The sequence below is a fragment of the Ammodytes marinus genome, assembly GCF_949987685.1.
Source record: "Ammodytes marinus genome assembly, chromosome: 5".
Taxonomy (NCBI): domain Eukaryota; kingdom Metazoa; phylum Chordata; class Actinopteri; order Uranoscopiformes; family Ammodytidae; genus Ammodytes; species Ammodytes marinus.
The window spans coordinates 17474445-17500883 of NC_137234.1; the positions used below are offsets into that span (position 1 = coordinate 17474445).

Sequence of the window (26439 nt, forward strand, 5' to 3'; positions counted from 1 at the left end):
AACCCGGGTCCCGGCCCGGGAGGGGGACGCCTTACTATATTAATATTTTTATGGAAAATCCATGTGTCCTTCTTCAATAGCTTCTAATTCATCTGACCCAGTGTCTCCAAATTATTTGTTCACACAATTTCTCAGATTTAGCCTCTTAATTTTCCTCTCAAAGTGCACCAGATTCAAGCATTTCACTTTAAAAAGGTTAAAAAAAATCTCCCGGGGGGGCATACCCCCGGACCCCCCTAGGAGGGTCTGAATCTCGCCTGTCAAATATTTTCGCACAGCCGCACAGTGGAGGCACTAGCGGAAAACACTGGGTGTGTGAATGATATTTAACAAAGATCTATAGTTTCAGCAGCGCTAACATTGGAGAGGGGCCCCCTAATCATATTTCGCTTAGGCCCCCCTGAAGGCTTGGGCCGGCTCTGTGCCTAAGCATACATTTAAGAAGAGAAAACAAACCAAAATGCATCAAATAAAAATATAATATTTAACAGTAACATAACTGAGAGACTATAGCCTACTAAAAGTGATTAATTTACTAATTGTCCTCTCTGCACTAGTAGCATATGCAGCAGCAGGTTGTTCACCTTGCGCATGTCCAAGACAAACCCTAACGCTGCCTTTAGGTAGATTCGTAATACGTGTTTGTTAATTCTGTAAATATAGCCACGTAAAATATAGCGAAAAGAACAATAATGTAGTTTCACTGAATAATATGTAAATGCACTTTTACATTTTTTTGCGTGGGGAATAAAAGTTAATTTTTTGTATTTCTAACCCGAGGAACATTGGTGTGGCGTTTCAAAAAACTATACGAGCTTACGAGGTGTACGGGAAGGCAGCACACGCTAACCCAACTCATTCATCATGTGCCGTGTAGCTGTATCTTCCTCTGGCTAGCGTTAGCCGTTGGCTTCACGCGCTAAACAGTGACACATGTAATTTGTTGATCTTTAACTGTCCCCAAAGCCAAGTCTGTTTAGTCGTTATACGTTATAACCACTGGTGAATATTGTTAACTAAAGGACACTGCCTGGTGTGCTTTGAATTCACGTCCCGTGTTATGGGAGAGACACGGAGGTCAGACGAGCGGTGGGCTGTCAACAGTAATGTCCGAGTAATACGAAGCTACTGCCGCTTAGACAGCCATCTGTTTATTTTGCACCACTGGTAAGGATGATACTATTTGCACCGGGTATAGCAAGATACATTGCTGTTACATACGTGGTGGCTTTTGCAGTTCTGAATGTAGAAACATGGCCGATCAGGTAGAGCTAATGATCCACTGCAATGCAGTTAACCTAAGTGGCTTTTGGCTCGGTAGCCTTGTCTTGCTAACGTAATCTAGCTAATTGACAGCTTTTGACGTGTTAATAAACAGCAGTTCAATACATTACTTTTGAACTGAATCGATAAACTATGTAGAGTTTAACTGGAAGCGTTAAATGGTAGCTTAGCTGAGGTAAGCTAGCTTATTAGCTAGTGAGCACGTAAATAAAGGAAGGAGATCTCCACACTGTCAACAACACATGCCGGTGTAATTAAGACTTAAGAGGCCCACTCTTCAGAGTATATGTTAGTGAAAGCAGCATTCATTACATAAGATGTCAATTGAAAAGAAAATTATACATGTATTGTTGTTACATTTTATATTTGTTTACAGATAAACTTAAAAGTGAATCATGCCTGGGAAACTGAAGGCCAAAATAGTGGCAGGGCGCCACTTGCCTGTGATGGACAGGGCCAGTGACCTTACTGATGCCTTTGTAGAGGTGAGTGATTGATAATTTTTTAATAAAAAAAAAAAAAAATTATATAACAATATAGGTATTACATTTGGTATTAGTATTGTTGGTACATCATTATTTTAAAATGTAAATGAGCCCTATCAAAGATGTGTCTTTTGCTTTTTTTACTGTCCAGGTTAAGTTTGGAAACACAACGTTCAAAACTGATGTCTGTCCCAAATCCCTAAATCCACAGTGGAACTCAGAATGGTTTAAATTTGAGGTGAGGTGCCTCTGAGCTTCTCCTTAAATGTGGCGGCCAGCGGTTGTATTATTTTCTTTGTATCACACAATGTGGTTGAATTGTACTAAATATTAGTTTTCACTTTGATCTCCTCACCCTGTCCTGCTCTTGGTGTGCAGGTTGATGATGAGGATTTGCAGGATGAGCCGTTGCAGCTCACAGTGTTGGACCACGACACTTACAGTGCAAACGATGCCATAGGGAAGGTTTACATTGACATCGACCCGCTGCTGTGCAATGAGGCGGCCTCTGTTATCTCTGGCTGGTTTCCAATCTACGATACCATCCACGGTACAAGAATAAACTAATCCAACTATGGATGCAGTTTTTTCTTCTCATGTACAATTCCTTATTATAATTCATTCTGCTCTATTATTTGTGATTAGGTATCCGAGGGGAGATCAATGTCCTCGTCAAAGTGGAGCTTTTCAACGATTTGAACCGCTTCAGACAGTCCTCCTGCGGTGTCAAGTTCTTTTGCAGTACGTCTGACAAAATTGTTTATTTACGTTTTATAAAAAACATCATAAGATACAATTTGTGTGCATTAAAAGCACATTGTCAGTACAAAGGGCAGTTAACAATGAAGCAATGCATGAAGGATGTTTCATTTGGGATCATTATAATTTGAAGTTTTAGACATAAACTTGATGCTTTTATTCAGTCTTATAATAAATGCACCTACTTAAGCAGTCTCACTCCCAACTATCTAAGTATTTTAAGTCACAACGCTCTTTTTAGTTAAATGTGTTTCTTTGTGTTTATCAAATTTAGCTGCTTTCTACGCCTGTTTTTGTTGGTCTCGATCGTAGCGACCTCTAGCAACTCAAATGCACTTCAACCAAAACAAATGTCACATATTAAATCGCACTTAAGAATATGTGCTATAAACAAGAGGAGTTTTAAATAAGTTAACAGGAACTTTTTCCATGGAATATAGAATTGTCTGTCTGATTGTGTCCACTAGCCACGTCGATTCCACGGTGCTACCGGGCAGCGATGGTGCACGGCTTTGTGGAGGAACTTGTAGTAAATGAAGATCCAGAGTACCAGTGGATCGACCGTATAAGAACTCCTCGGGCCTCCAACGAAGCCCGTCAGAGGCTCATCTCTCTTATGTCTGGTAGGAAAATTCACAACGATCTGAATAACATGTTGGTGTGGAGGAAGCGGAAGTTTGATCCTTCCCTGTTTTTGTTAATGTGGCTGTGTGTTATCCCCGTTTAGGAGAGCTGCAGAGGAAAATAGGCCTTAAGGTGCTGGAGATGGGCGGGAATGCAGTGGTGGGTTACCTGCAGTGTTTCGACCTGGAGGGAGAGTCAGGCTTGGTGGTGCGGGCCATAGGTACTGCCTGTTCGCTGGACAAACTCAGTTCTGGAAGCGCCCCCAACACCAACACACACATGCACCCTAACACAGCCCCTGCTTCCAATGCCTGCAACTCCCCTTCCAAGGAGGGAAAGGAGTGAGTATGAACCAACAACACAAGCATGGCCACCCTGCGCCCCCCCCCCCCCCTTTTTTTTAAATGCGCAAGTTTCTCTGCAAAATAAGTTGGTGAGAATGGAAAAAGATGATCGGTGTGTGTGCATGAGAGGGGGAGCATATTGAAGAAATGTGAGTGATGTCCGTAAATAGTCCAACATTTACTCCTGTGTGTGTGTCTCGGTATCGTTGATATCCGGATTGTCTACTGTGTCACGTGTATTGCATCATGAAACGAACAGCACACAACATACCCTGAGACACACATGTACAGTACACACACAGCCCCCCAAATCCCCCACCGTCTGCTCTTTTAGACCACTCTTGCATGGCTTTCTGCGCTGCTTCTGCATGTTCTAGTGCTGCGTCTTTTAGTAAGTATCTAGCACATGTTTTGTTCTCTTCACCCACTAGCCTTCACTTTGTTCTGTTCTCGCCCTGCCTATGCAGAGGTTAATAGCTTGTGATTTCATTACTGTTAACATAGCTATAGTTGAATGCATGCCTTCTATTTGCATTTATACAGTGTACCTGTGTGTCAGCTTGTGTGAGATTGTGTGTATCAGGGATGTAAACACATTGTTGGTGATGTCTTGATTCTCAACCTGTTTATGCGATTGTGGGGACATCTGTCTGAGTGACTGTGGGCCTCCTAGAAGGTCTGATTTTACTTTTAATGCTGCAGCCTTGGCAGGGTTTCCATTGCAAAATAGGTTTAAATCAAACATTAAATTAGAAGAAAAACAAAGTCAGTAGTAGTGACACATACTGTCCCAACATGAGGTATTACCATAATACGAAACAGTTTATTGAAACCATCAAATATTGGTCATTTGTACTTGATTATTGACTTTAACAATGAATCCATTATCAACAATGTTTTTAAAACAAGCAAATTCCTCCCCTGTGCTTGTTTGGGCCTTTGTCACCCCGTAACTGTGGTGTTTGGAATTGTGTGCGACTGAGATCTTTTGCTGAGAGCTATGCATGAGTTTTTTGCTGCTTTCACATGGCTTTAAATGGAATAATTGGCGAGAAAGGGCTGTAAAAAAAATCCACTTATTTTCCTTTTTTGGTCTCCTTTTTTTTCACTCTATTGCAATGTTGTGGTGTTGTGGTTCTTGTGTGCGTCTCTTTCTTCCTCCCTGGCTTTCGGATTGGGACGTTTCTTACTGCTTGTGTCCAAACGGGTCCTCTTGTCGTCCTCTCTCTTTCTGCGTGCTGATTGGCCCAGGTCTCCCCTTGCCCACGGATGCCGCTCCACCCACAACAGCCCCGTGCATTCGGCCTGCAGCACCCAGAGACTGTCCCAGAACTTCTCTGTCTCTGTTCCCACACTCATCTTCACTGGTACGCAGAGGCAGGGAAGGAAAGAGATAATATGGGAAAGAAAGGGAAAAGTAGATAATTAGATGGAAAGAGAAAAAAATAATACATTTTGCTGGAGCTTGGTAGGTTGTGCAGTTGCAGTGAAAAATATGTATACAGAGGCATCAAGGCTTTAAAAGGAAGGCAGACCCATATACCGCTCTTTTAGGAGAGACACCAAATGTTGATACTGGCTTCTAATCCCTCCACCTGTCCAACAATAGAGCATGGGCAGTCAGACATTCTGCATTTTTATTGGCTGTTTGCAGCCAATAAAAGTGTCTACAGTGTGGCTTTAGCCCCGGAGGAATGGCCTGTGATCTCTCTACAGTCACCTGACCATTGCTTCACTCTACTGGGACACATGCTTCAGCTCGTCATCCTCTGTTGAATTTGACCACCTTGTGTTTTTTTTTGTCATGTTGCTTTATTTAGTTTTAGCGTGTGTGTGTGTGTGTGTGTGTCTTTGTGTTTATCACATTTTTATTTGCTTTCCACGCTTGCTTTAGTGTTTCTCCAGCCATCCGTAGCACATCAAATAAATAACAAAAACCTCCACAATGGCAACACACTAACCCTCTCCCTTAAATGCAAACACATTAACCACGAACACTAATCACACACACACACACACTCAAGAGGGTGAGGTGGTGACTGACGTGAGAGTGTGTTTGTGTGTGTGTGTGTGTGCGTGTGTGTGTGTCATGTTCTCCTGGCAGGCCGGTATTTGTGGAGGACCTGCTCCCGTCCTCAGGCCCGCCAACCCCTTTCAGATCCCTCCCCACCTCCTCCTCCTCTCCTCCCCCCTTCTCTCCCTCCAAGCCATGCAGCCGCCAGTCCTCCTCATCAGACACAGACCTCAGTTTGACGCCCAAGACGGGTAAGAACACTTGGTTCCCCCCCGTCCCACCCCCCTCATTTATCCCTTCACTTCATTGTGGTGCTACTCTGGTGATGGTTTTTAAATGTTATTTATTTATTTATTAACCTTTTTTCATGCTTGATTTTTACATTTAGTTAATTTAAATGTTTTCTCCTGGTTCCATCCCCCCCTCTTATCCTCAGTGGTCTGGTGTGTCTTTTTTTTATATTGAATAAAAGATATTCTAGACATAGCGTTCAGTTTGGATGAAACATCTACTTGAAGACACACCTGGGGCCTATTGCATAAAACTAGGATAAGGGATTAACCTAGGATATTTCGGTTATCCTGGCTTGCGTTAGCCATGATCCGGTTGCATAAAAGCGGCGGGACATAAGTTACCGTGGAGATTTATCCTTTACGTTTAGCCTGGTCAGGACCAGGCTAAACGTAAAGGATAAACTTATTCTGTTGCCTGATTGGCTCAGTCAGCTGTCACTCTGATCTGAAATCAAAGTGTTTAACAGTTATTCCATGATCTTCCGTGTATTGCTTTATTTTCATTAGCCTGTTTTAAGGTACCACATAAAAGACTGCATTGTCATTTAGTTAACTAGTTCTTATTTTTTATTTATTTAACCTGAACCATTTATAATTAACTTAATTATAATTAGATTAAGATGCAATGATATAAATTATAATAATTTATGTGATAGTCTGTTCATATTGCAGGCTATATTTATACAATTGATTATCGATGGCAGATGACGTTGCAAGTGTGGGTCAAATAAATTCACTTTGTACTTATAACTATATCGAGGTGCATCTAAAACAAAATTAAATATCAATGAAAAATTCCTTTTTTCTGTAATTGAATTCAAAAAGTGAAACTTAAATATATTCTAGAAATTCATTACACATGGAGTGAAATTAATCTAGAATAAACATCAGAAGGTTGACATTTCTGTATTATAAATCCTTTTTCTGATTGGTTGTATGTAATATTCTAATATTTTGAGATACTGGATTTTTTATTCCATTATCAATCAATCATCCAAAAAAAGGCCTGACATATTTCACTTTGTGTAATGAATCTATGAAAGTTTCACTTTTTGAATGGACTTTCCATGATATTCATTTTTTTAGATGCACCTGCAGACTGCTCACTGTCAACTATTTTATCATAAAACAATGCAGGGACATCAAGAACAGAAGGCAGAGAATACATCTCCTGTATGAAATGAATTGCCCCCTGACTTACGGTTTAAACTAGCAAGGCATTGTGGGAAAATGGGCCGTCTTTTCCATTTTTCCATCAGTAAATCTGTGTTCGATCTTTGGGTCTACTTCTGAAAGCTGTGGGCTGGCACTTAACAGAATTACTTACACCTGGCTTGACAAAGCAGCCCCTTTACATCCTGGATTGGCGTTTATGCAACTGACTAATCCAAAGTGCCCAGGCTAGACTTTGTCAAGGCTGGCTTTATCAATCATCCTGGATGTCTTTATTCCACTTTTGTGCAATAGGCCCCAGATCTCTGTGTTATTAGTATTTTCCCCCTGACTGTTGTTGTGGTGGTCTGTAATTGAAGCACTGTGTCTCATATGGGCGGGGGGAGGGGGGCTGTTGTTGATCTAAGGCCATTTCTTCATCAGCCACTTTTGGTTAATCATTGAGTGAAAAGGTAAGTGTAATCAACCCTTGCCCAAAGGACAACTCGGGCACATTTCAGCAGTTCAGCTCCAAACCCCTCTGGAGAACCCTCTTACCAGAGCCCCTCCCTTGTGTAACCCCTCAGACCAGCAGTCCCCAAAGCCCACCTCCCTACTCCATGCTCTTCTTTTCACATGTACTTTTCTCTCTCATCCATTTCTCGTATTCTCCCCCTTTTTCATGTACCACTCTTTGCTCCTGTATTCTGCCATTCTCTCACCTTTGTGTGTTAACTTGCCTAGCCATATCTTTTGCATAACTCCTTTCTATAGCTTGGCTCCAGACCTTTTGAGGTGTCACCCACATCTCCGATTTGTTTAAGCAATTCAAATTACTCTTATGGGCAGCCCCCTGGTTGTTTCCACCAGTCAACTAACCAGAACTCTGTAAGCATATACAGTAGCTTGCTAGCTACATCCACAAAGTGTTGATGAGATCAAAGCAGTAGTACAGCCTCTTGTAAATTTACTTGGAGAAATAACAACTTTTGACTCAATTAAATTTTTCCTGAAAAGTACAAGCTATATTGCTCTTAGCAGACTATATCACAGATGTTATGCCGACTAAAAATGATATAGGGTGAATGGACCTGATTGGAGTCCCATGCTACTTGGTGAGTAGTGGTGATCAGATGAACAAAACAAAACAAACCCCACCTTCCACCAATAAAAAAGAAAGCCGCAAACATTAACACAATATCATGCTTCAAAAATGAAGTTAGACTTATTGGCAATGTAATCTTATTACAGTTCTATTATTTCTTCTAGGCTTGTAGTAGCCACCTTTTCCCCTTTCACATCCATGCTTCTGACCACTTCTCCCCCTCATTGCTCTGCCTGTCCATTCTCAATGTATCTGTCCCTTGGTCTGTTTTTTCTTTTCTTTTTCCTGCTGGATAGAGGGGCCAGTGAGACGCAGGCCTGGGGTCTTCCTGTGCCCCAGCTCCCCTGCCCTCTCCACATACACTCTGTCCCTCCTTGGTTCTGGCTCAGTGGGCTTGGGTCTCGGCTCTGCCCCCAGAGCCAGCACCCCACCCCCTCCATCCTCCTGCCGCTCAGACTCCGCCTTGCTGAGAAAGAGCGTGTCCTTCAGCGAGAACCTGTTTCCGGCAACCTCCGGTATAGTAGGACCCGCTGTGTGTCATCACGTAACACAGGACCTTATCACTCAGTGTTAGGGGGTCGGCGCCTCTCCTGTACACTGGAAAAAACAAACAGGATTGTTCACACACCCAGATTGAATTTTCTTTGTTTATATCACAAACATTTGACTCTACATGCACAGTGTAGATGCCCCAGATCTCATTGTGAACAACACTACCCTACCGACTGATAGTCCTCGAGTCCTCCCCAGGATTCTCCTACCTCAGCATGTGGTTTGAAGTGATTGTCCCGTACCCAAACCTTACTCCAGGTCCAGTATGTTTGCCTGAATAAGAGAAAATGTTAGGAGTAGGCTAGTCTAAGATGAGGATGAAGCAGGTTTAGTGACTGTTCTCAATCTGAGTTGGCTATGGACAGCTCCAACAGTTGTTTTTACTTGATTCTGCTTTAAAGGTACTGTGTGTAAAAGTAATTGGCGTTTTTCAGAACAGACATGGTAAAATTTTATATTATATTCACAACGTGTCTTAAGTAGTGTATAATTGCTTATAATTAGAGACTGCTTATTTTAGCGTTTTTATACCTGAGGAGCTCTGCGGTAGCCGGCATGTTTTCTACAGTAGCACAGAATGGACAAACTCAACTGCCTTACGCATTTTGATATAAAGTAGGTGTCCGCCGGAAATGCACCTGTTGGAAGACAAGGAAGAAGTACTATATAATAATAATTTTAATAACATTAATACTGCAAAGCAATAATCAACTGTACTGTCCTTGTCCTGGCTTTCTATTCCATTGATGTGTGTATTGAAAGCTGAAGTCAACCTCTCCTCTGTGATCAGGAATGGGCAGTGGGGGCAGCGCCGGGAAGGAGGCTGGACCTCTGAAGACCCTCCTCAGACAACAGACGCAGACGGCTCTCGAGCAGAGGGTACGATGGCACTCACACGTGCTCATACATGTATTTACTGACTCACTCTATGTGCAGACAAACGCAAGTGTCCCTGAATTTCACCTACTGCAATGAAACACTGAAGAAGAAAATGGAACATGGTTTTACTTTCTAGTTCGAAAACACAAGCCAAAGCAGAGTGCTAGGCATTGCAATTCTTTTCAAACACAGTTTGCATTGTGTATTAGCCTCAGATGTCTGCACATAGGGTCAGAAAGTGTCACATTTGCTTTTCAAACGGCTGCATTCTCTGTGAAAGATTATGAATTAACACTGGTGAGGTGCTACGAGTGTAATGGGAAGTGGGTTTGTGTAAGAGCTTGTAATGTTCCCTTTCTCTGTCCTCTTGACCACTTATGCTACTCAGGGAGCGTCCTCCTCTGGGTTATTGTTAAACGCCAGGGTATGTCCCATCAGTGTGCCACTCTCTATGTCTCTCCACCTTCCCCCTAACACCCTGACCAGCCGATAGCCACTACAAAGTCTGAATCAACTCCTAACCCGCCCCTCCACTGCTGTCTGTACGTCTCTGAGGGGCAGGCCGGGTTGAGCAACATGGCAGTGGGTCCTCCTGGTGGTGGAAGAACTCCTGTTTGTGTTTTTGCTTGGCATCCACTGCCCTCTGAAAGATTCACAGACATGTTAAGCAGAGGCCTGCAGGCTAGGAGTTGTGTTCCCTTCAGGTTTGAAGGGCTGTGTGAATGTGTGTGTGTGAATGTGAATGTGTGTGATACTCATGTCATACACATCCCTCCTTTCTGGCTCCTATCCTGGGTCTGATATGTTTTTTCACTGTGTCACCAATGGGAATGAGCACGCTCGCCTCACATCATCACCTCATTCTTCCTCCGAGTGGGAAAAGCTGTCAGTCAAACTAACGACTATCTTCCTTCCTGGAGTACTAGACAAGGAAGGGAACTAATGCTTCTCCCACCTGATTTCTTCTCATCACATATACCTGCATGGTTGGAAATCACAATTTCCCTGAGGTTTTCTGCAAAGGTGGTCATCCCTTCAACATAGAATGAATACCAAGATGCTCACAGGCATTTTCAGCTCCTTTAGTGAGCTGCATGGAGGACCATCTGTCATGTTAATGGAAGAGAGAAGCATGTTAAGTCCTGATCCTCAGCCAGGACCTGTGTGTGTGTATGCCTTTGTCCTTCACTTTCAACTCTAAACCTAATGAAGGCATTTATATAGATTTGAAAGGATTGAATGAATCACTAAATCATTGATGCCAAATATTTAGGCTTTATCGGGAATGTATTTCCCTCAATCACTTCCAGATCTATTTGAAATGCTCTGGAGTTTGTTTCTACAATCTTTGGGGCTGGAATGGAGCGTGTGGGGACTCCTTTGGGGGTGAAACTTTGCATGGAGGGGGGTTGGGCCCATCACTCTCAATCCTTGCTGCATGTTTGCTCTTTCCCTGTTAACTATTATCGCCCAGGTCTACACTCATTAGTTCCATATGCAGTACACTTCAAACAGAACACCAGACAAATAATGAATATACATATATAAATATAGATATTTCACTTTTTATTACACAATACAAAGTCACTTTGTCAAAATCAGTAAATACTGTATATAGATCAGCTACCTGTGTGTGAGCTGAACACAGCACAGACACTGGTTGCAGGTCGTGAGGAGATATTCTCTGATTTTGACACAAACATCTTTTTGACAGCAAGCATTCTCCAGAATCTCTGACTGCACCTTTTAACTCCACTGAATAAGGAATATTCAAAAGTCACCAAACAATAACTTTAAAACCCAAAAACTCTGATTTTAGACATCTGAATTCAGCAAAAATACCATTAAAATCTACTAAAATGGAGCGACCTATGTCTTTTTCCCCTGCTTGTAAGTGACCCAGCTGTTTTCTATCTGCAGGAGTTCCCCTTCTTCACCTTGACGTCTTTCCCACCTGGTTTTCTGGTTCATGTGGGCGGAGTGGTCAGCGCTCGCTCTGTCAAACTACTGGACCGTATACACAACCCCGGTGAGTTGAGAGCACGCAAACCAACAGCGTCCTAATGTGGCTCGTCCTGTTCAATTGTGTGAGTGAGCTCCTCCATTGACGTGCAGTGATGTGCCAATGTCCGCTCTTGTTGCGAGTAGCTGTGTCCTACTGCCAATCTGTTTTGATTTTGTGGAGCAAATTATGTTGAAAGACTTCAGACGTATCAAAAGCAGGTGAAAGCTGTTCCTGTTCAAACGTACATCCTGCACCTTTCTAGCAATACAGTTGGGACAGGCTGCCATCAACTTTTGTCAAAAAGTTTTATAGAAATGGGCAACTTTCACCTCATGGTTTTAGTGACTGGCCTTTTGTAATTTATAGTCCTGTGTGTGTGTGTGTGTGTGTGTGTGTGTGTGTGTGTGTGTGTGTGTGTGTGTGTGTGTGTGTGTGTGTGTGTGTGTGTGTGTGTGTGTGTGTGTGTGTGTGTGTGTGTGTGTGTGTGTGTGTGTGTGTGTGTGTGTTATAGAAATGGGCAACTTTCACCTCATGGTTTTACTGACTGGCTTTTTGTAATGTATAGTCCCATGACTTTGTGTGTGTGTGTGCGTGCGTTGCTCTGGTTGATGTGTTGTTGTTGGTGCATGGCTCCAGTCTGTTGCCTGCTGCTTTTGTTGTGTGTTTGGCTGCAGGTGGTGCTGAGGTGAGGTACTGTGGTGTCTTTTAAATGCTCTCTCTTTGAGTTTTCATGAATTTTGTAGAGTTAAAAAAAAAGCTTTATATTGATGACAATCAGACATTTGCTCACTAGGCCTGTACCTGCCTGTTAGAGATACATAGAGGACTATCATAGTTTGTCCAAAAGCCAACTGATTTTTTAAAATTTTCTTTGAAATATTTAGCATCTAGGGCAGGGGTTTTCAAAGTGTGAGAGAGTGAGCCCCCCCTCAGAGAACAAATTTCAGCGGAGCCCCCCCCCCCCTGTGTGTTTTGAAAGATCTTTTTTTAATTATTTTACAAATTTAAACATATTTTTGAAACATTCTAAACATTTGTATGCATTTTAAACACATTTTTTAATACATTTTAACATCTTAATCCAGTGTTTTAATCCTGCTTCCTTTAAGCATGGATAGTAGTGACTGAGTGTGCAGCGGAGTGAGAAAGATTGGCAGACAGACTTGCCCAAATTATTGACTAGTTAAATGTCATTCACACACCAAGTGTTTTTTTGCTAGTGCCTCCAATGTCCTGCTGGAGGAAAATAGTAGCCAGTGGAGAACCAGACCCTCCTAGGGGGGTCCGGGGGCATGCCCCCCCGTGAGAATTTTTTTCCACCTTTTTAAAGTGAAATGCATGAATCTGGTGCACTTTGAGAGGAAAATTAAGAGGCTAAATATGAGGAATTTTGTGTGAACAAATAATTTGGAGACACTGGGTCTGATGAATTAGAAGCTATTGAAGAAAGACACATGATTTTCCATAAAAATATTAATTTAAAATAAAAACATTTATGCAGGGTCCTCTGGGTTGGGCTTGGTGCTCTTTTTCTTTAACGAGACCTATTTCTCTGTAATATAATTAATGCATTTAAATGCAGTGAGAGGAACGAAGCAGAAGAACTCTTGTCCAGCTATGCCGTGATCTTAATATAAAAAACACAAACTAATTATTATTTTTTTCACATATTCATCCGCGCCCCCCCTGCCATAACCCCGCGCCCCCCAGGGGTGGCGCGCCCCACAGTTTGAAAACCACTGATCTAGGGGAGTGCTAAGGAGTTTTGGCTGGGTTAAGATAAGCAGGGTTCTTTTCAAAGGTGTTATAAAAAGTAAAATAACATTTAAACTCAAACACGCTGATATTTATTTTATCTTAAGTCAGGAAAAATCTAATTAAAATCTTCCAAAAATGGAGCAGTCACTATGGTGTGAAATGTCCTCAAAACGGTTTTACTAGCAATAACCAAAAATTTTCAGAAGGCCTAAAATCCTGATCATAAAACTACGCCTAAACTAGTGCAAAAGGCATAATTTGCACTGCAGGTTTAACTTGGAAATCATTTTGAATTCACTGTTGCTATGCCTGGACTACATCAACTACACAGCAACATTAAAGGTACCCTATGGAGCGTTTGACCACAAATAGCACTATGGAGCAATGTTTTTACTAGCGCGCCCTGTTTGGTTGTATTCTGCGCATGCAGGTGATGCTATACATACTCTGTTGGTTGTTTCACGCTAATTCACCAATCAACAATTTGTGGTGATAAAGTACCGTCCTTTTAAAATGTTAAAACATCAGCTTCCAATGAAACATAACGTTTGTTTGTTTACAAAATAAATTCCACAGGGCACCTTTTAAAGTTTAGGTAATCTTAAGTAAGACTCATTACATTACATGTCATTTAGCAGACGCTTTTATCCAAAGCGTCTTACAACGTGAGCACACATTCATTGACTGATAGCAGCAGCTACTACCACGCAAGCTAACTATCAGGAGCAATTTAGGGTTCAGTGTCTTGGACATGTGGACATTTTTATTATATAGCTTCTCTTCTCCTAAATTCTTTAAAAGAAAAATGGCTAAGCCTGTACCTTTTTCTCGTCTACATTCTTCTCCATTTCCTCATCAGTTTTCTTCTTTTGAAACTTTTTGCAGGCCTTAATATCGGTCGTCTTTGCACAGTGACCATGTAGTGCTGTCTGTCCGTCATAGTGACCGTGGAGTGCCGCTGTTGTGCTGTGCTTGTTTGTTAGACTGTCTCTTCTTTTCTTTTTCTCTCTTTTCTGTACTAACGGTGTGTTCTGGCCCAGCCTTGGGTAACACACGCTCAATCAAACTGCTAGACTGGAATAGTGTCACTGCAGGTATTTCCCCCCTTTTACTGCTCTCACCCAAAAGGAGTGATGGCAGCTCAGTGAAGATGAATGTGTGCCCTCTGTAAGCATGCACCCAACACTGACAAGTTACGACCAACATAGCCCAACTAGCTTAAATATCCACTAATAAATACCAACGTAGCCCAGCTAGCCTAAATATCCACTAAACCTTAGCTGGATAATGAATTCAGTGAGCTGCCATTCTCCTTTCTTTAATGTGTGTGAGTGTGTGCTGAGCTGAGTTGAGCATGTGTCCCCACCCCATCAAGCCTGGTGTGCCCTCCCAACCCATCCTGCTCCTCCAAATAGCTGCAACTCTTCCCTAACTTGGTCCCTGCTCTGTTGTAACTCTTCATGTATCAGCATTATGGTCAAACCTGTCTAGACCAGACGAGGTTTAGGAGGTTTTACTCTGTGAAAAAGAGCCAGCACTGACCGGGCATGTGCATCCCCTAACTCACTGGGCCGTATTCATACTGCGAGAGAGATGGAGTGATGGATGGCTGCACGGAAGGCAGGTTGATTGGATGGGTGGCAGTTGAAGGGACATTTGAAAAAATTGCTACAGGATGTACGATGGGTGATTGAAGGAGAGATGTGTGCTTGGGGAAAGAGGACAATGTTAATGTCACTTGGTATTCTCTGACTCAAAACACTAGATTGGATTTGACGGACTCTGGTGAATGAATATGGCCCTTCTCTGCCCATGAGCGTGCACATGGTCATGAGCGTGCACGTTGGTGAGCCTGTGCCTGTGTGACATGTCGCTTATGGTTTAAAGGAACCCACCTCATCCTGGGCCTGATGCCTGACCATCAGTAGTCACTCACCATTTCTTCAGTTCACCTCCCATTAGTTTTTCCCTCATTCATTCCTCTCCTCTGTCTCTCTCGCTCTCGCTTTCTTTCTTTCTTTCTTTCTTTCTTTCTTTCTTTCTTTCTTTCTTTCTTTCTTTCTTTCTTTCTTTCTTTCTTTCTTTCTTTCTTTCTTTCTTTCTTTCTTTCTTTCTTTCTTTCTTTCTTTCTTTCTTTCTTTCTTTCCCGTCCGCATGTGGCCCTCTCAGGGCATCATGGGGTGCGGCTCAATACTCTAACGGCCCCCACACACATCCTGCGTCTACCTCTGGAGCGCGTCGCGTTACCTTACTGCTGCCTCTCTCGGACTTTTCTCGGACACACATGCAACGTCTCAGCAGCTGCTGCTTGTAAAAGCCCTATCTTTCTACATAGAGTTTTCATAGATAATTCCCATTTTTTTTCTTTTTTTTGCCATTTTTTCGCTTGTTGGAAGTTTTATTTTGAAGGGGACACACCAGGAAATGGTGAAACTACAGCGAAAGCTGCCAGTATGAAGTCAATATGACTCTCAGCAGAGTATTTCAAAAATCACTTTACTGATTTATACGGGAGAGAGAGAGGGGGGTGTGGTCGGGGAAGAAGAAGGCCGTAGACACAGATAGAGCAACGGAAAACTGTTGCGCTCATCATGATCTTTTTTATTTCTTCACTATATTGGATCTCTATATGTGTCATTTATCCAAAAATGAAATGCCAGAACTAATTGAAAATTAGGTTTTAAATCCCTCGGATTTTGATTGCACAATTAAATCGTGAAATAAAGGGATTATTCGCGTATACGACTGAGGGATGTTTTATTTTGAAATAAACACACCGGGTAAACGTGTAACTAGAGTGAATGCTGCTGGTATGACTGTCAGCAGAGAATTTCTCTATCAGTTAAAGCACAGAGACGCGAGAGAGACGCGCTGCTCTCAGAAAAAAAATAGGCGAGCCTCCTGAGGTGAAGGGGAGCGTCGCTGCAGACGTGCCTCCGACGCGCCTCAGCAGTGCGTCTGAGGTTGGATGTGTGCTCGCTCTACGTTGATTTCACAGTCTGTGACAAAAAGTCAGACGCAGACGCGAGGTAGACGCGCAGTAGAGGTAGGATGTGTGTGGGGGCCGTAATGTAGCTGCCTTCAGGTGTTCTATCGTTCAGTGAACCACCAAGTAATGGATATTATAAACTCACAGCCAGCAGCGATTAGACCCTTCTGGACAATGTTATTAAAGACAGGTGGTATTGGCACAAAGCCTCATGAGACTATTGAAACACACCCATGGTTTAGCCTAAGTATGATGAAGGCTCATCCCTTTTGAATTTAAAACCTTGGTAACCGTGGTAGGAATAGGAAACAATTTTTACACAGGCACAGTGACTAATTTATGTATATTATTTTCAGTCAGCAATGCAGCCAAAACATACCTGCTGGTGGCTGTGTCTCTCACCTGTGTCCTTTCTGTTAGTGCGGCTGATGTGAAAGGAGACATACAGTAGAGGATGATGATGATGTGCACTTAAGAAATATCAGCAAGAACCCACGTGACTAACATACCCATTGGCTTTGCCTTCATCATCACCACCACCCTCAAACTCATCAATTTATTTTCATTGTCACTTTGTTTCACAAATTGATTGGTTGTTTTTTGGCTTGCTTTTATGCACCATTTAACCCACGACTCAGAATAAACAAACTGCACTGTTCGCTGTATATTTCCTGCTAAATCAAAACTGTCCGATTAGATAGAGATTTCCTGTTTGTACAAGTCAAGGCATCCTTTATCTAAGGATGTTGACGAGCATTAGTTGGTGTGTGTAAAAGCTATAGTGCGGAACTTCTGTTGCCCCCATGAGGAGTACTCAGTAAACATAACACTGTTGGCGCATCTACATGAGTTGAGTCTTTATTGTCAATTAACACATGCTGATTCACACATGGTCAGTCACGCATAGTTATTGAAATGAATTTTCCCGCTAACCCCTCCCACATTTCTAACACGTCACAAACATGCAATTCCAGAGGGGGTCCTCCTGGTCAGCCCTCTTCCCTCTAGACCAGGCATCTCCAAATGGCGGACCGCTGTCTGGACACAGACCCAGTGTTGGTCTTATTATTATTATTATTATTATTATTATTATTATTATTATTATTATTATTATTATTATTATTATTATTATTATTATTATTATTATTATTATTATTATTATTATTATTATTATTATTATTATTATTATTATTATTATTATTATTATTATTATTATTATTATTATTATTATTATTATTATTATTATTATTATTATTATTATTAATAATAATAATAATTTAAAAAGAGCGCAGATTATTCTATGCTTAGACGCACGCACCACTTTTCTTTTTCTCTCATCCAAATCACACAACTATCCCACTCCATTCCGTGCCCCTCCTACGCGCTTATAAACCAATCACAGCAAATACTATATGTAGCGCCTTCCTCCCTCCCTTTTCATGGTGTAACGAGGAAATCTTGTCAAAGAAAACTAAAGTAACGAGCGTTTCCTGCAGCGCTGCTGCCTTGACAACGCACACTTCCTTATCGAGCGCCCTGTATCCACGGACTGTAGGCTTTATAAAAGCCTGCGTCTCGGTGAGACAAACCAGCGGCATCTGATGCAGTTCGACCGTCCACGTTCACCAACAGTAACCCACGTCAACATTCCTGTTAATGTCCAGTTGGTTAAATTGCACACACAGATTAAAACTTGTTAAAAAGGTAGGCCTTCTTTGAGCTGAATTTGGTCTGATTTTTTTCTATGTTTTTTAAGTGCATTAATGTGTTTATTTAACTAAGTTTAGCCTATTAAAAGCCTATATGTAATTCTAAGAATGTAATCATTTGTAAATCAGTACAAAATAATTTTGAGAAGTCTGAAACTAAACATAAGACTACCATATGATTATCAACAAAACTGTGGCCCCTGAATTTACTGAAACTTGTTAAATAGTCCTAACCAGTATGAAAAACTAATGAATCGGGATAACATCAGGATCGTGATCCTGCCATTAAAAAAAAAAGGTGATTTGATATTTTTGCCATAGCGCAGCAGATCATTACCCTGTTTTATTTTACATGCATTATGAGCATTAAGTGTATGTTTTTTTTTGTAAGTATGTATGTGTTACTATTTGCCTTTCCTGTTTTCCATTGAAAGTAAATGTGGTTGAAATGATAAGGAAATGTGCGGTGTTGATCATATTTGATAGATAAGGGTTCGCTATTGGATGCAGACGTTATGAGGTTCGGACCTTTGCTGAAAGAAAAGTTTTGTGGAGGTGATGGGCTTAATCAACTTTCTATCAACTCGTTTGGCAATGGCTTCACTGTAACTGACATTCATTAATATGAAAAAGTTACGCACTATAGCTTTGACCAAATCTTTAGCTAAATGTCACTGTTCATGGGAGTTTTTCGTGAAAGCTGTCTGATTTAGAAGTTCGTGTTTTGCAGATGAGCCAGAGACTCGTGACGCCTGGTGGGAGGAGATTCGCCATGAGATCAAATCCCATGCCAAAGCTCTTGGTTGCCACGCTGTAATTGGGTACAGCGAGAGAACTAGCATCTGGTGTGTAGTGCTACATCCACACGAGCAACAATATTATTTGCCTGCTTTGCATTTATTTGAATCTGTATGTAATGTAACCAGCATGCCTTTTGTCTCAAACACACGGTTTCATCTCCTGTTCTCAACCTCTTCTCTTCTTGTCTCTCTTTTATCCCTTTGTCCATCCATGTCCCCTCATCACAGTGACGAGGTGTGTATCCTGTCAGCATCAGGCACGGCATCCATCCTGAATCCTCGGTTTATGCGTGAAGGCTGCCTAGACATTGGAATCTCCGAGCACAGGTTGCTATGATTTAGATTGATCCTTGACCGTGTACAGTTTGCCATGTGAGTTTGGATTTAGCTATGGAGGCTGATGGAAGATGTTGTGTGTGTGTGTCTTGTTTGCCAGGTTCGAGGAGCCGTCTCCCCCGAGCTGTGGCTTCTGTCACATCCCGTACGATGAGCTCAACATGCCCTTTCCCGCCCAGCTCACCTACTGTTACCAATGCAGACGACAAAAGGTTCCCAAAGTAGCTTCATGTTGCTTAGATCAAAGACCCCGAAATGTCAACAATTCTATTGATTGTCCAATGCTGTTTGGCATCAAATCTAACAATAATTATAATAATTGTAATGTTTTTTCCCCCCCAAGGTTCCCGATGTGCTGTTCACAACAATCGACCTTCCATCCGAAGCAGCCGTCACGGGGAAGGGCTGCCTGATCCAGGCTAGGTAAAACATCACATTTAAATGGCATAAAAGACAAGATACAAATTTGAAGCAAAGCGCTTCTGTTTCCGTAGGAATAGAGAGGAAAGACCCAAAAAAGTTTGATAGCAACAGAGATATTTAAAATGAGAGCATTTAATATATGCTCAAGTTAATATATGTCTATACTGTGTAAATAATATGAGTAAGATTTAATGTAGTAAAATGTAGCGCATACAGAATATTTAAAATGTTGAATATTATCACTTTGATTCAGCAGTCATAACTGCGTTATCTGGAAATATTTTTCCAGTGGCAACATGTAGGCTGAACTACACACACAGCCCAAAATGGAGCCTCACATCAAAAGACACTGATAAAAGTGACTTCTTGTCTTTGTGCGTTTTCTTCTAGACTGTGTCGTCTCAAAAAGAAGGCCCAGGGGGAAGTGAATGCAACGGCCATCTCCAACCTGCTGCCCTTCATGGAATACGAGCTGCACACTCAGCTGATGAACAAGCTGAAGCTGCGGAGCATGAACGCCCTGTTTGGCTTACACATACAGATCAGTGTCGGAGAGAACATGCTCCTTGGTCTGGCTGTAGGTGGACAGCCATTTAAACGGCTTGTGTCAGCCATACATGTGTTTACTGCAACACAGTCCTTAAAATGTGTGTGTGTGTGTGTGTGTGTGTGTTTGTGTGTCTTCAGTCTGCTACAGGAGTGTACTTGACCGCCCTCCCGGCACCAGGCGGCATCCAGATTGCAGGGAAGACTCCTGGTGACCTGAGCAACGAGCACCACATCTTCACCATCCAGAAAAGGATCAATGACACTATAGCCAAGAACAAAGAGTACTATCAAATAAACCCACCGGTGAGACACACAACACGTGTTGGGGCACTAACTTGCATCGTCATCAGTAGGTTTTATTTCAACACTCCAGTAGCAAGGTTGTCTTATGGGGAAATTGCTTTTTCCGTTCACCCACAGCCCATGACATACTGACTATTTCATAGTCAATGTGAAACCCTTTAACACAAAAGTAAATACTATAAATCTTTGGATGTCAGAATAAGAACTTAAAGGCCACAAACTGAAGATACTAAAGATTTGTGCCTTACAGATAGTTTTATATGAAAGTTGATTAAGTTTAATTTTACACAAAAACTAGCGTGATTCCATGACATAAACAGTGCATTTCAGAGGGAAACTGTTTCCATTATTATGTGGGTATAATTCTCTGTTCCAGTGGGAAAAAAAAATCATGTACATAATCCATATAGTCTGTTCTTTGTAACTCCTGATAAACTTACCCCTCTTGTCTCTCTTTGGTCATTAAAGAAATTATTTGCCCTGGACCCTGAGGTGTTCTGCGGCATAAACATGGTACTGAGCACGGCAACTTTTAGCTGTGAGACACAGCAAAGCATGACTAGTATTTCACTATATTAATCGCAATACTACACCACTTTAACAGCTCTTAACTGGGGGAAGGTTTCGGGAGCAGAGTCACATCTCGAGGTCAACCCACTTGTAGACTCATCTGTGTTTATGTATTTGTATGATGACCATCTACCCAGCCAATTTACATTCATCTGTGTGTGTGTGTGTGTGTGTGTTTGTGTCACTTTTTTACTCTTCCAGATCCATATTAAAATTAACACCAGCTGTGTGTGTTTGTAACGATTCAGCTGACTGGTTACTTGAGCGAGTGCGAGCATGTGGTGTGTTTATTAACATTAACATAGTCTTTTCTACTAGCTGAACAAGTCTTGCCGAGTTGTGAGATGGCAGATGTGATGACTGCTGTTCCCATCCACTCAGGCCTCGTTTTCCCTTCTTGCTCACAGGACCTGACGGAGGAGGTGGTGGGTTCTCCCATCCCCGAGCCGAGGCAGCGATCCAAGCTTTTCCGCTCCACCTCGGAAAGCTCAGACGAAGTCTCCGAACTGGACCTCTCCCACGGCAAGAAGGATGCCTTTGTCCTGGAGGTGTGTGCATATTACCAATGCATAGAAAAAAAAATGCATGTATATAATATTTCCACAGACAGGTTTAACCATTTGCTGTCATGTCCACAGATTGATGACACTGACGCTGTGGAAGACTTCCACTCCCTCCTGATAGACACCGCTCCGCCCGCAGGTACATGCACCTTACTCTTAACTCAACAGCAATTACACTTAATTTTCCACACACTGCACACACTCACATTTTCTATTTTCCACTTCGTTTATCTTCAGGTTTCTACAGCTGCAACACTGAGGTCATGCCTGGGATTTACAACTGGACATCAAGTGTTCAGGTCATTCTTCATTATGCAGTGTTACTTCCCTTGCATGTTACAGCAAACCTTCTGAAATCGTCACCAAACTGTCATTTTAAAGAATTAATTTAAAAAAAAATTGTCCATTGTCCAGTTGTGCACATGTGTTGCTGTTGCAATTCTGAAAATAAGGCACTGTGCTGTAATTGGTCTTTTACGCTTTTATGTCTGTTACTGTCTTCCAGATGTTTACATCGGTGAGGGTCTTTAGGTTGAATAATGCCAATCTTACTAACCAAGGCTTGAACAAGATCTTCACTGACCTGTGTGAGAATCTGCTTAAGGTTAGTACTTGGTGCCACGCTTATCCCTTTGGACATTATTACGATGGTTAATACAATAATTATGTTTTTGAATGAGGATTATAAGTGGAATCATTGTGTTTGCTGCAGAGCTTTTACTTCAAGTTGCGCTCTATGGTCCCCTGCTGCCTCTGTCATCTCAACTTCACCGTAGCAGTGCCAGAGGATGAACTCATACAGGTGAGAAGCTCCAGGCCATGTCGGATTTCTGAAGTTGGATGCAGTTCATAGTAAATAATGTAAATGTGTCTTGTATCTACCGTTGTCTCGTCTGCCTCCCTAGGTTGCAGTAACAGCAGTTGCCATGACGTTCGACAGAGACCAGGCAGCAGACAAACCCATCGCTAAAGGTCTGTCTGGTTAATAAAAGATTATTTTATCATTTTGACGATGTCTTCAATGTTTTTGGAGCTTTGTCAAAGTTTAAAGAATCCCGTCTATAACAGCTGGTTCCAATACACTGGATTTAACAGGAAAAAGTCCATTGTGCCATTGATGCAATGTGAACCTACTTTTTTCTTATCTAACAATAATTAATATTCATCCACAGTAGGTGCTTGTGGTATAATTGCAAAACATTTAAACAAGCTATCTTCTGTATCTTAGGACTGTTTTAAAGCTGTATCACTGAGTGGATCTTCTGCTTGATCCCATATTAATGCAGTAAATGAGAATTCTGTCGATATTCAACAAACCTTGAAACTTCATGCAGAAACATAAAGAGTATTATTACAGTTTGTGTCAGTAGTTGTAAAGTAGCAAGAAAGAACTATCCTTGAAAACCCCTTGCTGCTCTAAACAGTGTAGCCGATCGAGGAAACGTCACTTTCATTGTGCTTTGTGATTTGAAATCTGGTGTAAGCACCTTCTTGATTCTGTGTGCATCATTTCAGGATGCGGTGAGATCGAAGAGCAGCTGCAGTTTCCCATGGAGTTGTGTGCAGACTCGTCCTCCGCCCCCACTCAGCCATCATCCAAAATCTCAGGTAGCCTTAAAACCATTTTATTTTATTGTATGGCTCCCTGACCTCCTCATTTGCCTGCCTCACTAACAGGCATTGCCCATCTCCTTCACTAAAACTTTAGGTACAGTCTCTTTACTCACTCCAGCTGCAAAACTCTGCCACAATCAGCTGGTAATGGTTCGTCCACCAGGTAAATAAACTGTGGTGTGACAAAGCCCAGTGGGTTCTGCTTTGATGTGAATTTAGAGTGTGATGTTGTTTAGATGAGACGTCATGCCCATAAAGCAACAAGTGAATGCAATAAAAACGGCACCCTAGCACTTCCCGTCCATAGATGGAGCGTTTTGATTGACTAGACACTTCAATTTGAAGGTGAAACCCTAGTAGGGTGTGCTGTTTTAGCCTTGTGGTTTGGCCAAGGGATTGACCCTGAACTCTCTTCGCTCTCTGTCAATTGCAATGGTAGACTTTGACGTTTGTGTGTCTGTGTGCCAGGTGTCCCAGCGAATACTAACGTCTCATCTAGAGGTAAGCCTCCTTCTCCCCAACCATCGACCCCTGGCCCACCTCCCTGCTACCAAAACAACTACACTGCCCTGTTTTGACTTTTCATCCTTTTGTCTCGGACAGAGTTATCCTGCACCGCTCCAAAACCTCATCCTCTTTTGTTCTTTTCTGTTTGTTTGTTTTACGTGTCTTGTTTTCTTTTTTTATTTCTCTTGTTGTCGTTGTTGTGTTTGTGTATGTTTGGGTGTGGGCTGTGCGTATGTGTGTGTGCGTGTGTGCGTGCTTGCGTGCGTGTTTGTGTTCTCTCCAGCTGCCTCCGTTGATTACGGTTCCTTTGCAGACAGATGCAGCACCTGGCTAGAGCTGCTTAGGCTGAAAGCTCACACCATAAGACGAGGATCAGTTAAGACAAGTAGGAGGACACAGTCTCTAGCACACTCTGGTGATCATACCCACACATACAGTTTCTAAAGCAATCCAACAAACACACACACATACGCACGCTCGCACACATTACACGCTGGCATACACTCACACACCCCTCCATGCATGCCGCTGGGGGGCGGAGCATCGTATATCAAGCACAAGCTTCTTTTAGCTGGAGTGTGAAAGTTGAAGCCCCGCCCCTCAGAGGGATCCTCCAATCAGCAACCTCGCTTTGAAATGGCCTGTTGCCATGGTAACCATGATTTTTTTTAAAGGGAAGTCAATGTTTTTCACATTAAGCGTGCTTTATACTTGTCTCAATCTGTAAGGGTCGCATGGGTTGCAGCGATTTAATGACAATTTCAGGAAGAATTCCTTTGATTTTTCTCTGCTTTTTCTACACTGAATCTTCTTCAGCTAAGAAGATGTGTGATTTTTAGTATACTGTACACGTACAAACATGAATGTGGTAGGGATCATGGTGGGGCGAGGGGCAATGCTTTTTTGGCCAGATCTTGTAAGTGAACTACAATCTAATGTGTGGCTCTGAAAGGTTCCTGGTTTGATGGATGTGAGCCACATCAGGTAAATTTGCAGTAAGACGGTGGAGCATCTTTCACACTCTGGCTCGTGTACATGTGCCCAGCTCAGCTCACAGCTGTCTCTGTCCCGTCTCCCATTTCTCAAACCTCTTTCACAAATGCAAAATAGATATAAATATTCTCTCCTGTACTTCATTGTACTGCAAGTACTGTATTCACACATGTAAAACGTACACAGCTGTGTCCAGGTCTGTCTGTCTGTCTGCAGACACTGTGTAACTGTCTTGTCTGTTTGCCTCAACTGCATGACATGCATGGCAGAGCCCGCTTTTCAAAGTGATTGTCTTTTGCACCACACATCCACACCACTGCATGTCAGAACACACACTTGCCTCACACACAGACGCACACTGACTTAACTCACATATACCTGCATTACAGGTGTGTCAGTCCTGCTGTCCAAGCGCTCACAGGATTGCATTTTTTGCACGCACATTCCACATTCACATTTTTTTTTCTTTTTTCAAAGTTCATACCTGCTTTTCATTTGTTTCCACTATTGTTGAGAGTGTTTTCTGGTGTCTCCATTCTCTTTTGTCTTTTTTCCTCCCTCCTCTCCTCTTTGTTTTCCTTCACCGCCTCCTTCCTTTCGACCTCTACCTGCTGTCTCTGAACCTGCAGTCTCTTCTTTGGAACGCTCCAGTCCACTGCAAGAGGGACGTTCCCGCTCTCTGCGTTCCAACCGGTCCTTTGGGGGCACTACGGTCACCGTGGTGAAGATGACGCCGCTCTCTTTCCTGCCCGGGACTCGCATCATTAAATACCTCGGGATTATCAACATGTTTTTTATCAGAGAGACGACATCGTTACGGGAGGTACGACTGCTAGGACACACCACGTGCACAGGATCATCTTGTGCAGAAAGGAAGACGTATTTAATGTATGTGTGTTTGTCCTCTGCAGGAAGGCGGGGTCAGTGGTTTCCTCCACTCCTTCATAGCCGAGGTGTTTGCGATGGTTCGAGCCCATGTAGCAGCTCTAGGTGGCAATGCAGTGGTGTCGTACAGCATGAAAGAGTGTGTGTTTATGGAAAATCCAAACAAGAACCAGGTAGACACTCACACCCTCTGCACATCTCTCTCTCTCTCTCACACACACAAACACACACACGCACGCACACACACATTTACCTGTTACACTCCATTTATACATAATATACTCTTAGGATTCTCGGGCCTGATGGTTTTCAGCATTTCTCACAGTTGAATCTTCTCCTCTTGGTTTCTCCTGCAGGCTCAGTGTCTCATTAATGTGAGCGGCGATGCCGTTATCTGTGTCAGGGAAACGGACCAGGATTCCGTTTCCTCAGCGGCAACTCTTGGACAGACCTGCACTAGCGGAACAGATGGGGCTACATGACAGTGAAACATAGGGCCTCACTTTGTCTGCTGGACACACAATCTGAGTCTAGCCGTCCAAATAGCAGTCATTTATTTCATGCCTTAAAAAGTGTGTAAAAGTTCCAAAGGTTTGGACACAGGTAATAAAGAACAAATACTCACACACACTCAAAAAACATGCAGTTTGTATTAATATAGAGGTTGCACAGTGTTCCTCTGTCTTTAAAGAGCATTCATGGAGGAGATAATGATATACTATAAGTCATTGGGAATAAGGTCATCGGAGTGTTTGAAAACAGCCAAAGGACCCTTCTGCATCTAACTTTTGCGTATTACATCCGTCCACATTGGGGTCACTCTAAGCTACAGTATGTGTTGGCGATCCCTTTGTGTGTGTGTGTGTGTGGGCACAAGTGCCGTTTGAGGCAGCTATGACTAATTTGTCCATCTACAGCTCACAGAAAGTGTCATTAAATGGCAA

At 42.4% G+C, this 26439-nt stretch overlaps 1 protein-coding gene across 7 annotated transcripts; it reads left to right on the top strand.

The window, feature by feature from the left end:
• Positions 1–887: 887 nt before the first annotated feature.
• On the top strand, positions 888–26439 carry c2cd5 (C2 calcium dependent domain containing 5). Of its 7 annotated transcripts, none has more exons than XM_080028038.1 (29): positions 888–1167; positions 1661–1769; positions 1921–2007; positions 2148–2319; positions 2415–2510; positions 2996–3151; positions 3256–3493; positions 5601–5761; positions 9403–9491; positions 11412–11520; positions 18683–18797; positions 18981–19079; positions 19189–19300; positions 19432–19511; positions 19902–20088; positions 20199–20363; positions 20832–20876; positions 21341–21481; positions 21572–21635; positions 21734–21795; positions 22002–22100; positions 22209–22298; positions 22402–22468; positions 23012–23104; positions 23579–23611; positions 23901–24032; positions 25240–25433; positions 25522–25668; positions 25852–26439. In XM_080028038.1, exons 2-29 carry the CDS (start codon positions 1680–1682, stop codon positions 25975–25977), a joined length of 3249 nt encoding a protein of 1082 aa, XP_079884164.1. In that variant the 5' UTR covers positions 888–1167; positions 1661–1679; the 3' UTR covers positions 25978–26439. The 7 variants fall into 7 exon arrangements, with proteins under 7 accessions (XP_079884164.1, XP_079884165.1, XP_079884166.1 ...); XM_080028039.1 differs by having other exon boundaries at positions 23901–24002; XM_080028040.1 differs by having other exon boundaries at positions 23931–24032.

Excerpts from the sequence above, each read along its gene's own strand:
- c2cd5 (XM_080028038.1), top strand. The coding sequence starts at position 1,680 with ATGCCTGGGAAACTGAAGGCCAAAATAGTGGCAGGGCGCCACTTGCCT. Across the intron at positions 19,301-19,431 it reads ACCAATGCAGACGACAAAAG|GTTCCCGATGTGCTGTTCAC; the intron begins GTTCCCAAAGTA and ends TTCCCCCCCAAG. Across the intron at positions 23,612-23,900 it reads TACTAACGTCTCATCTAGAG|CTGCCTCCGTTGATTACGGT; the intron begins GTAAGCCTCCTT and ends TGTTCTCTCCAG.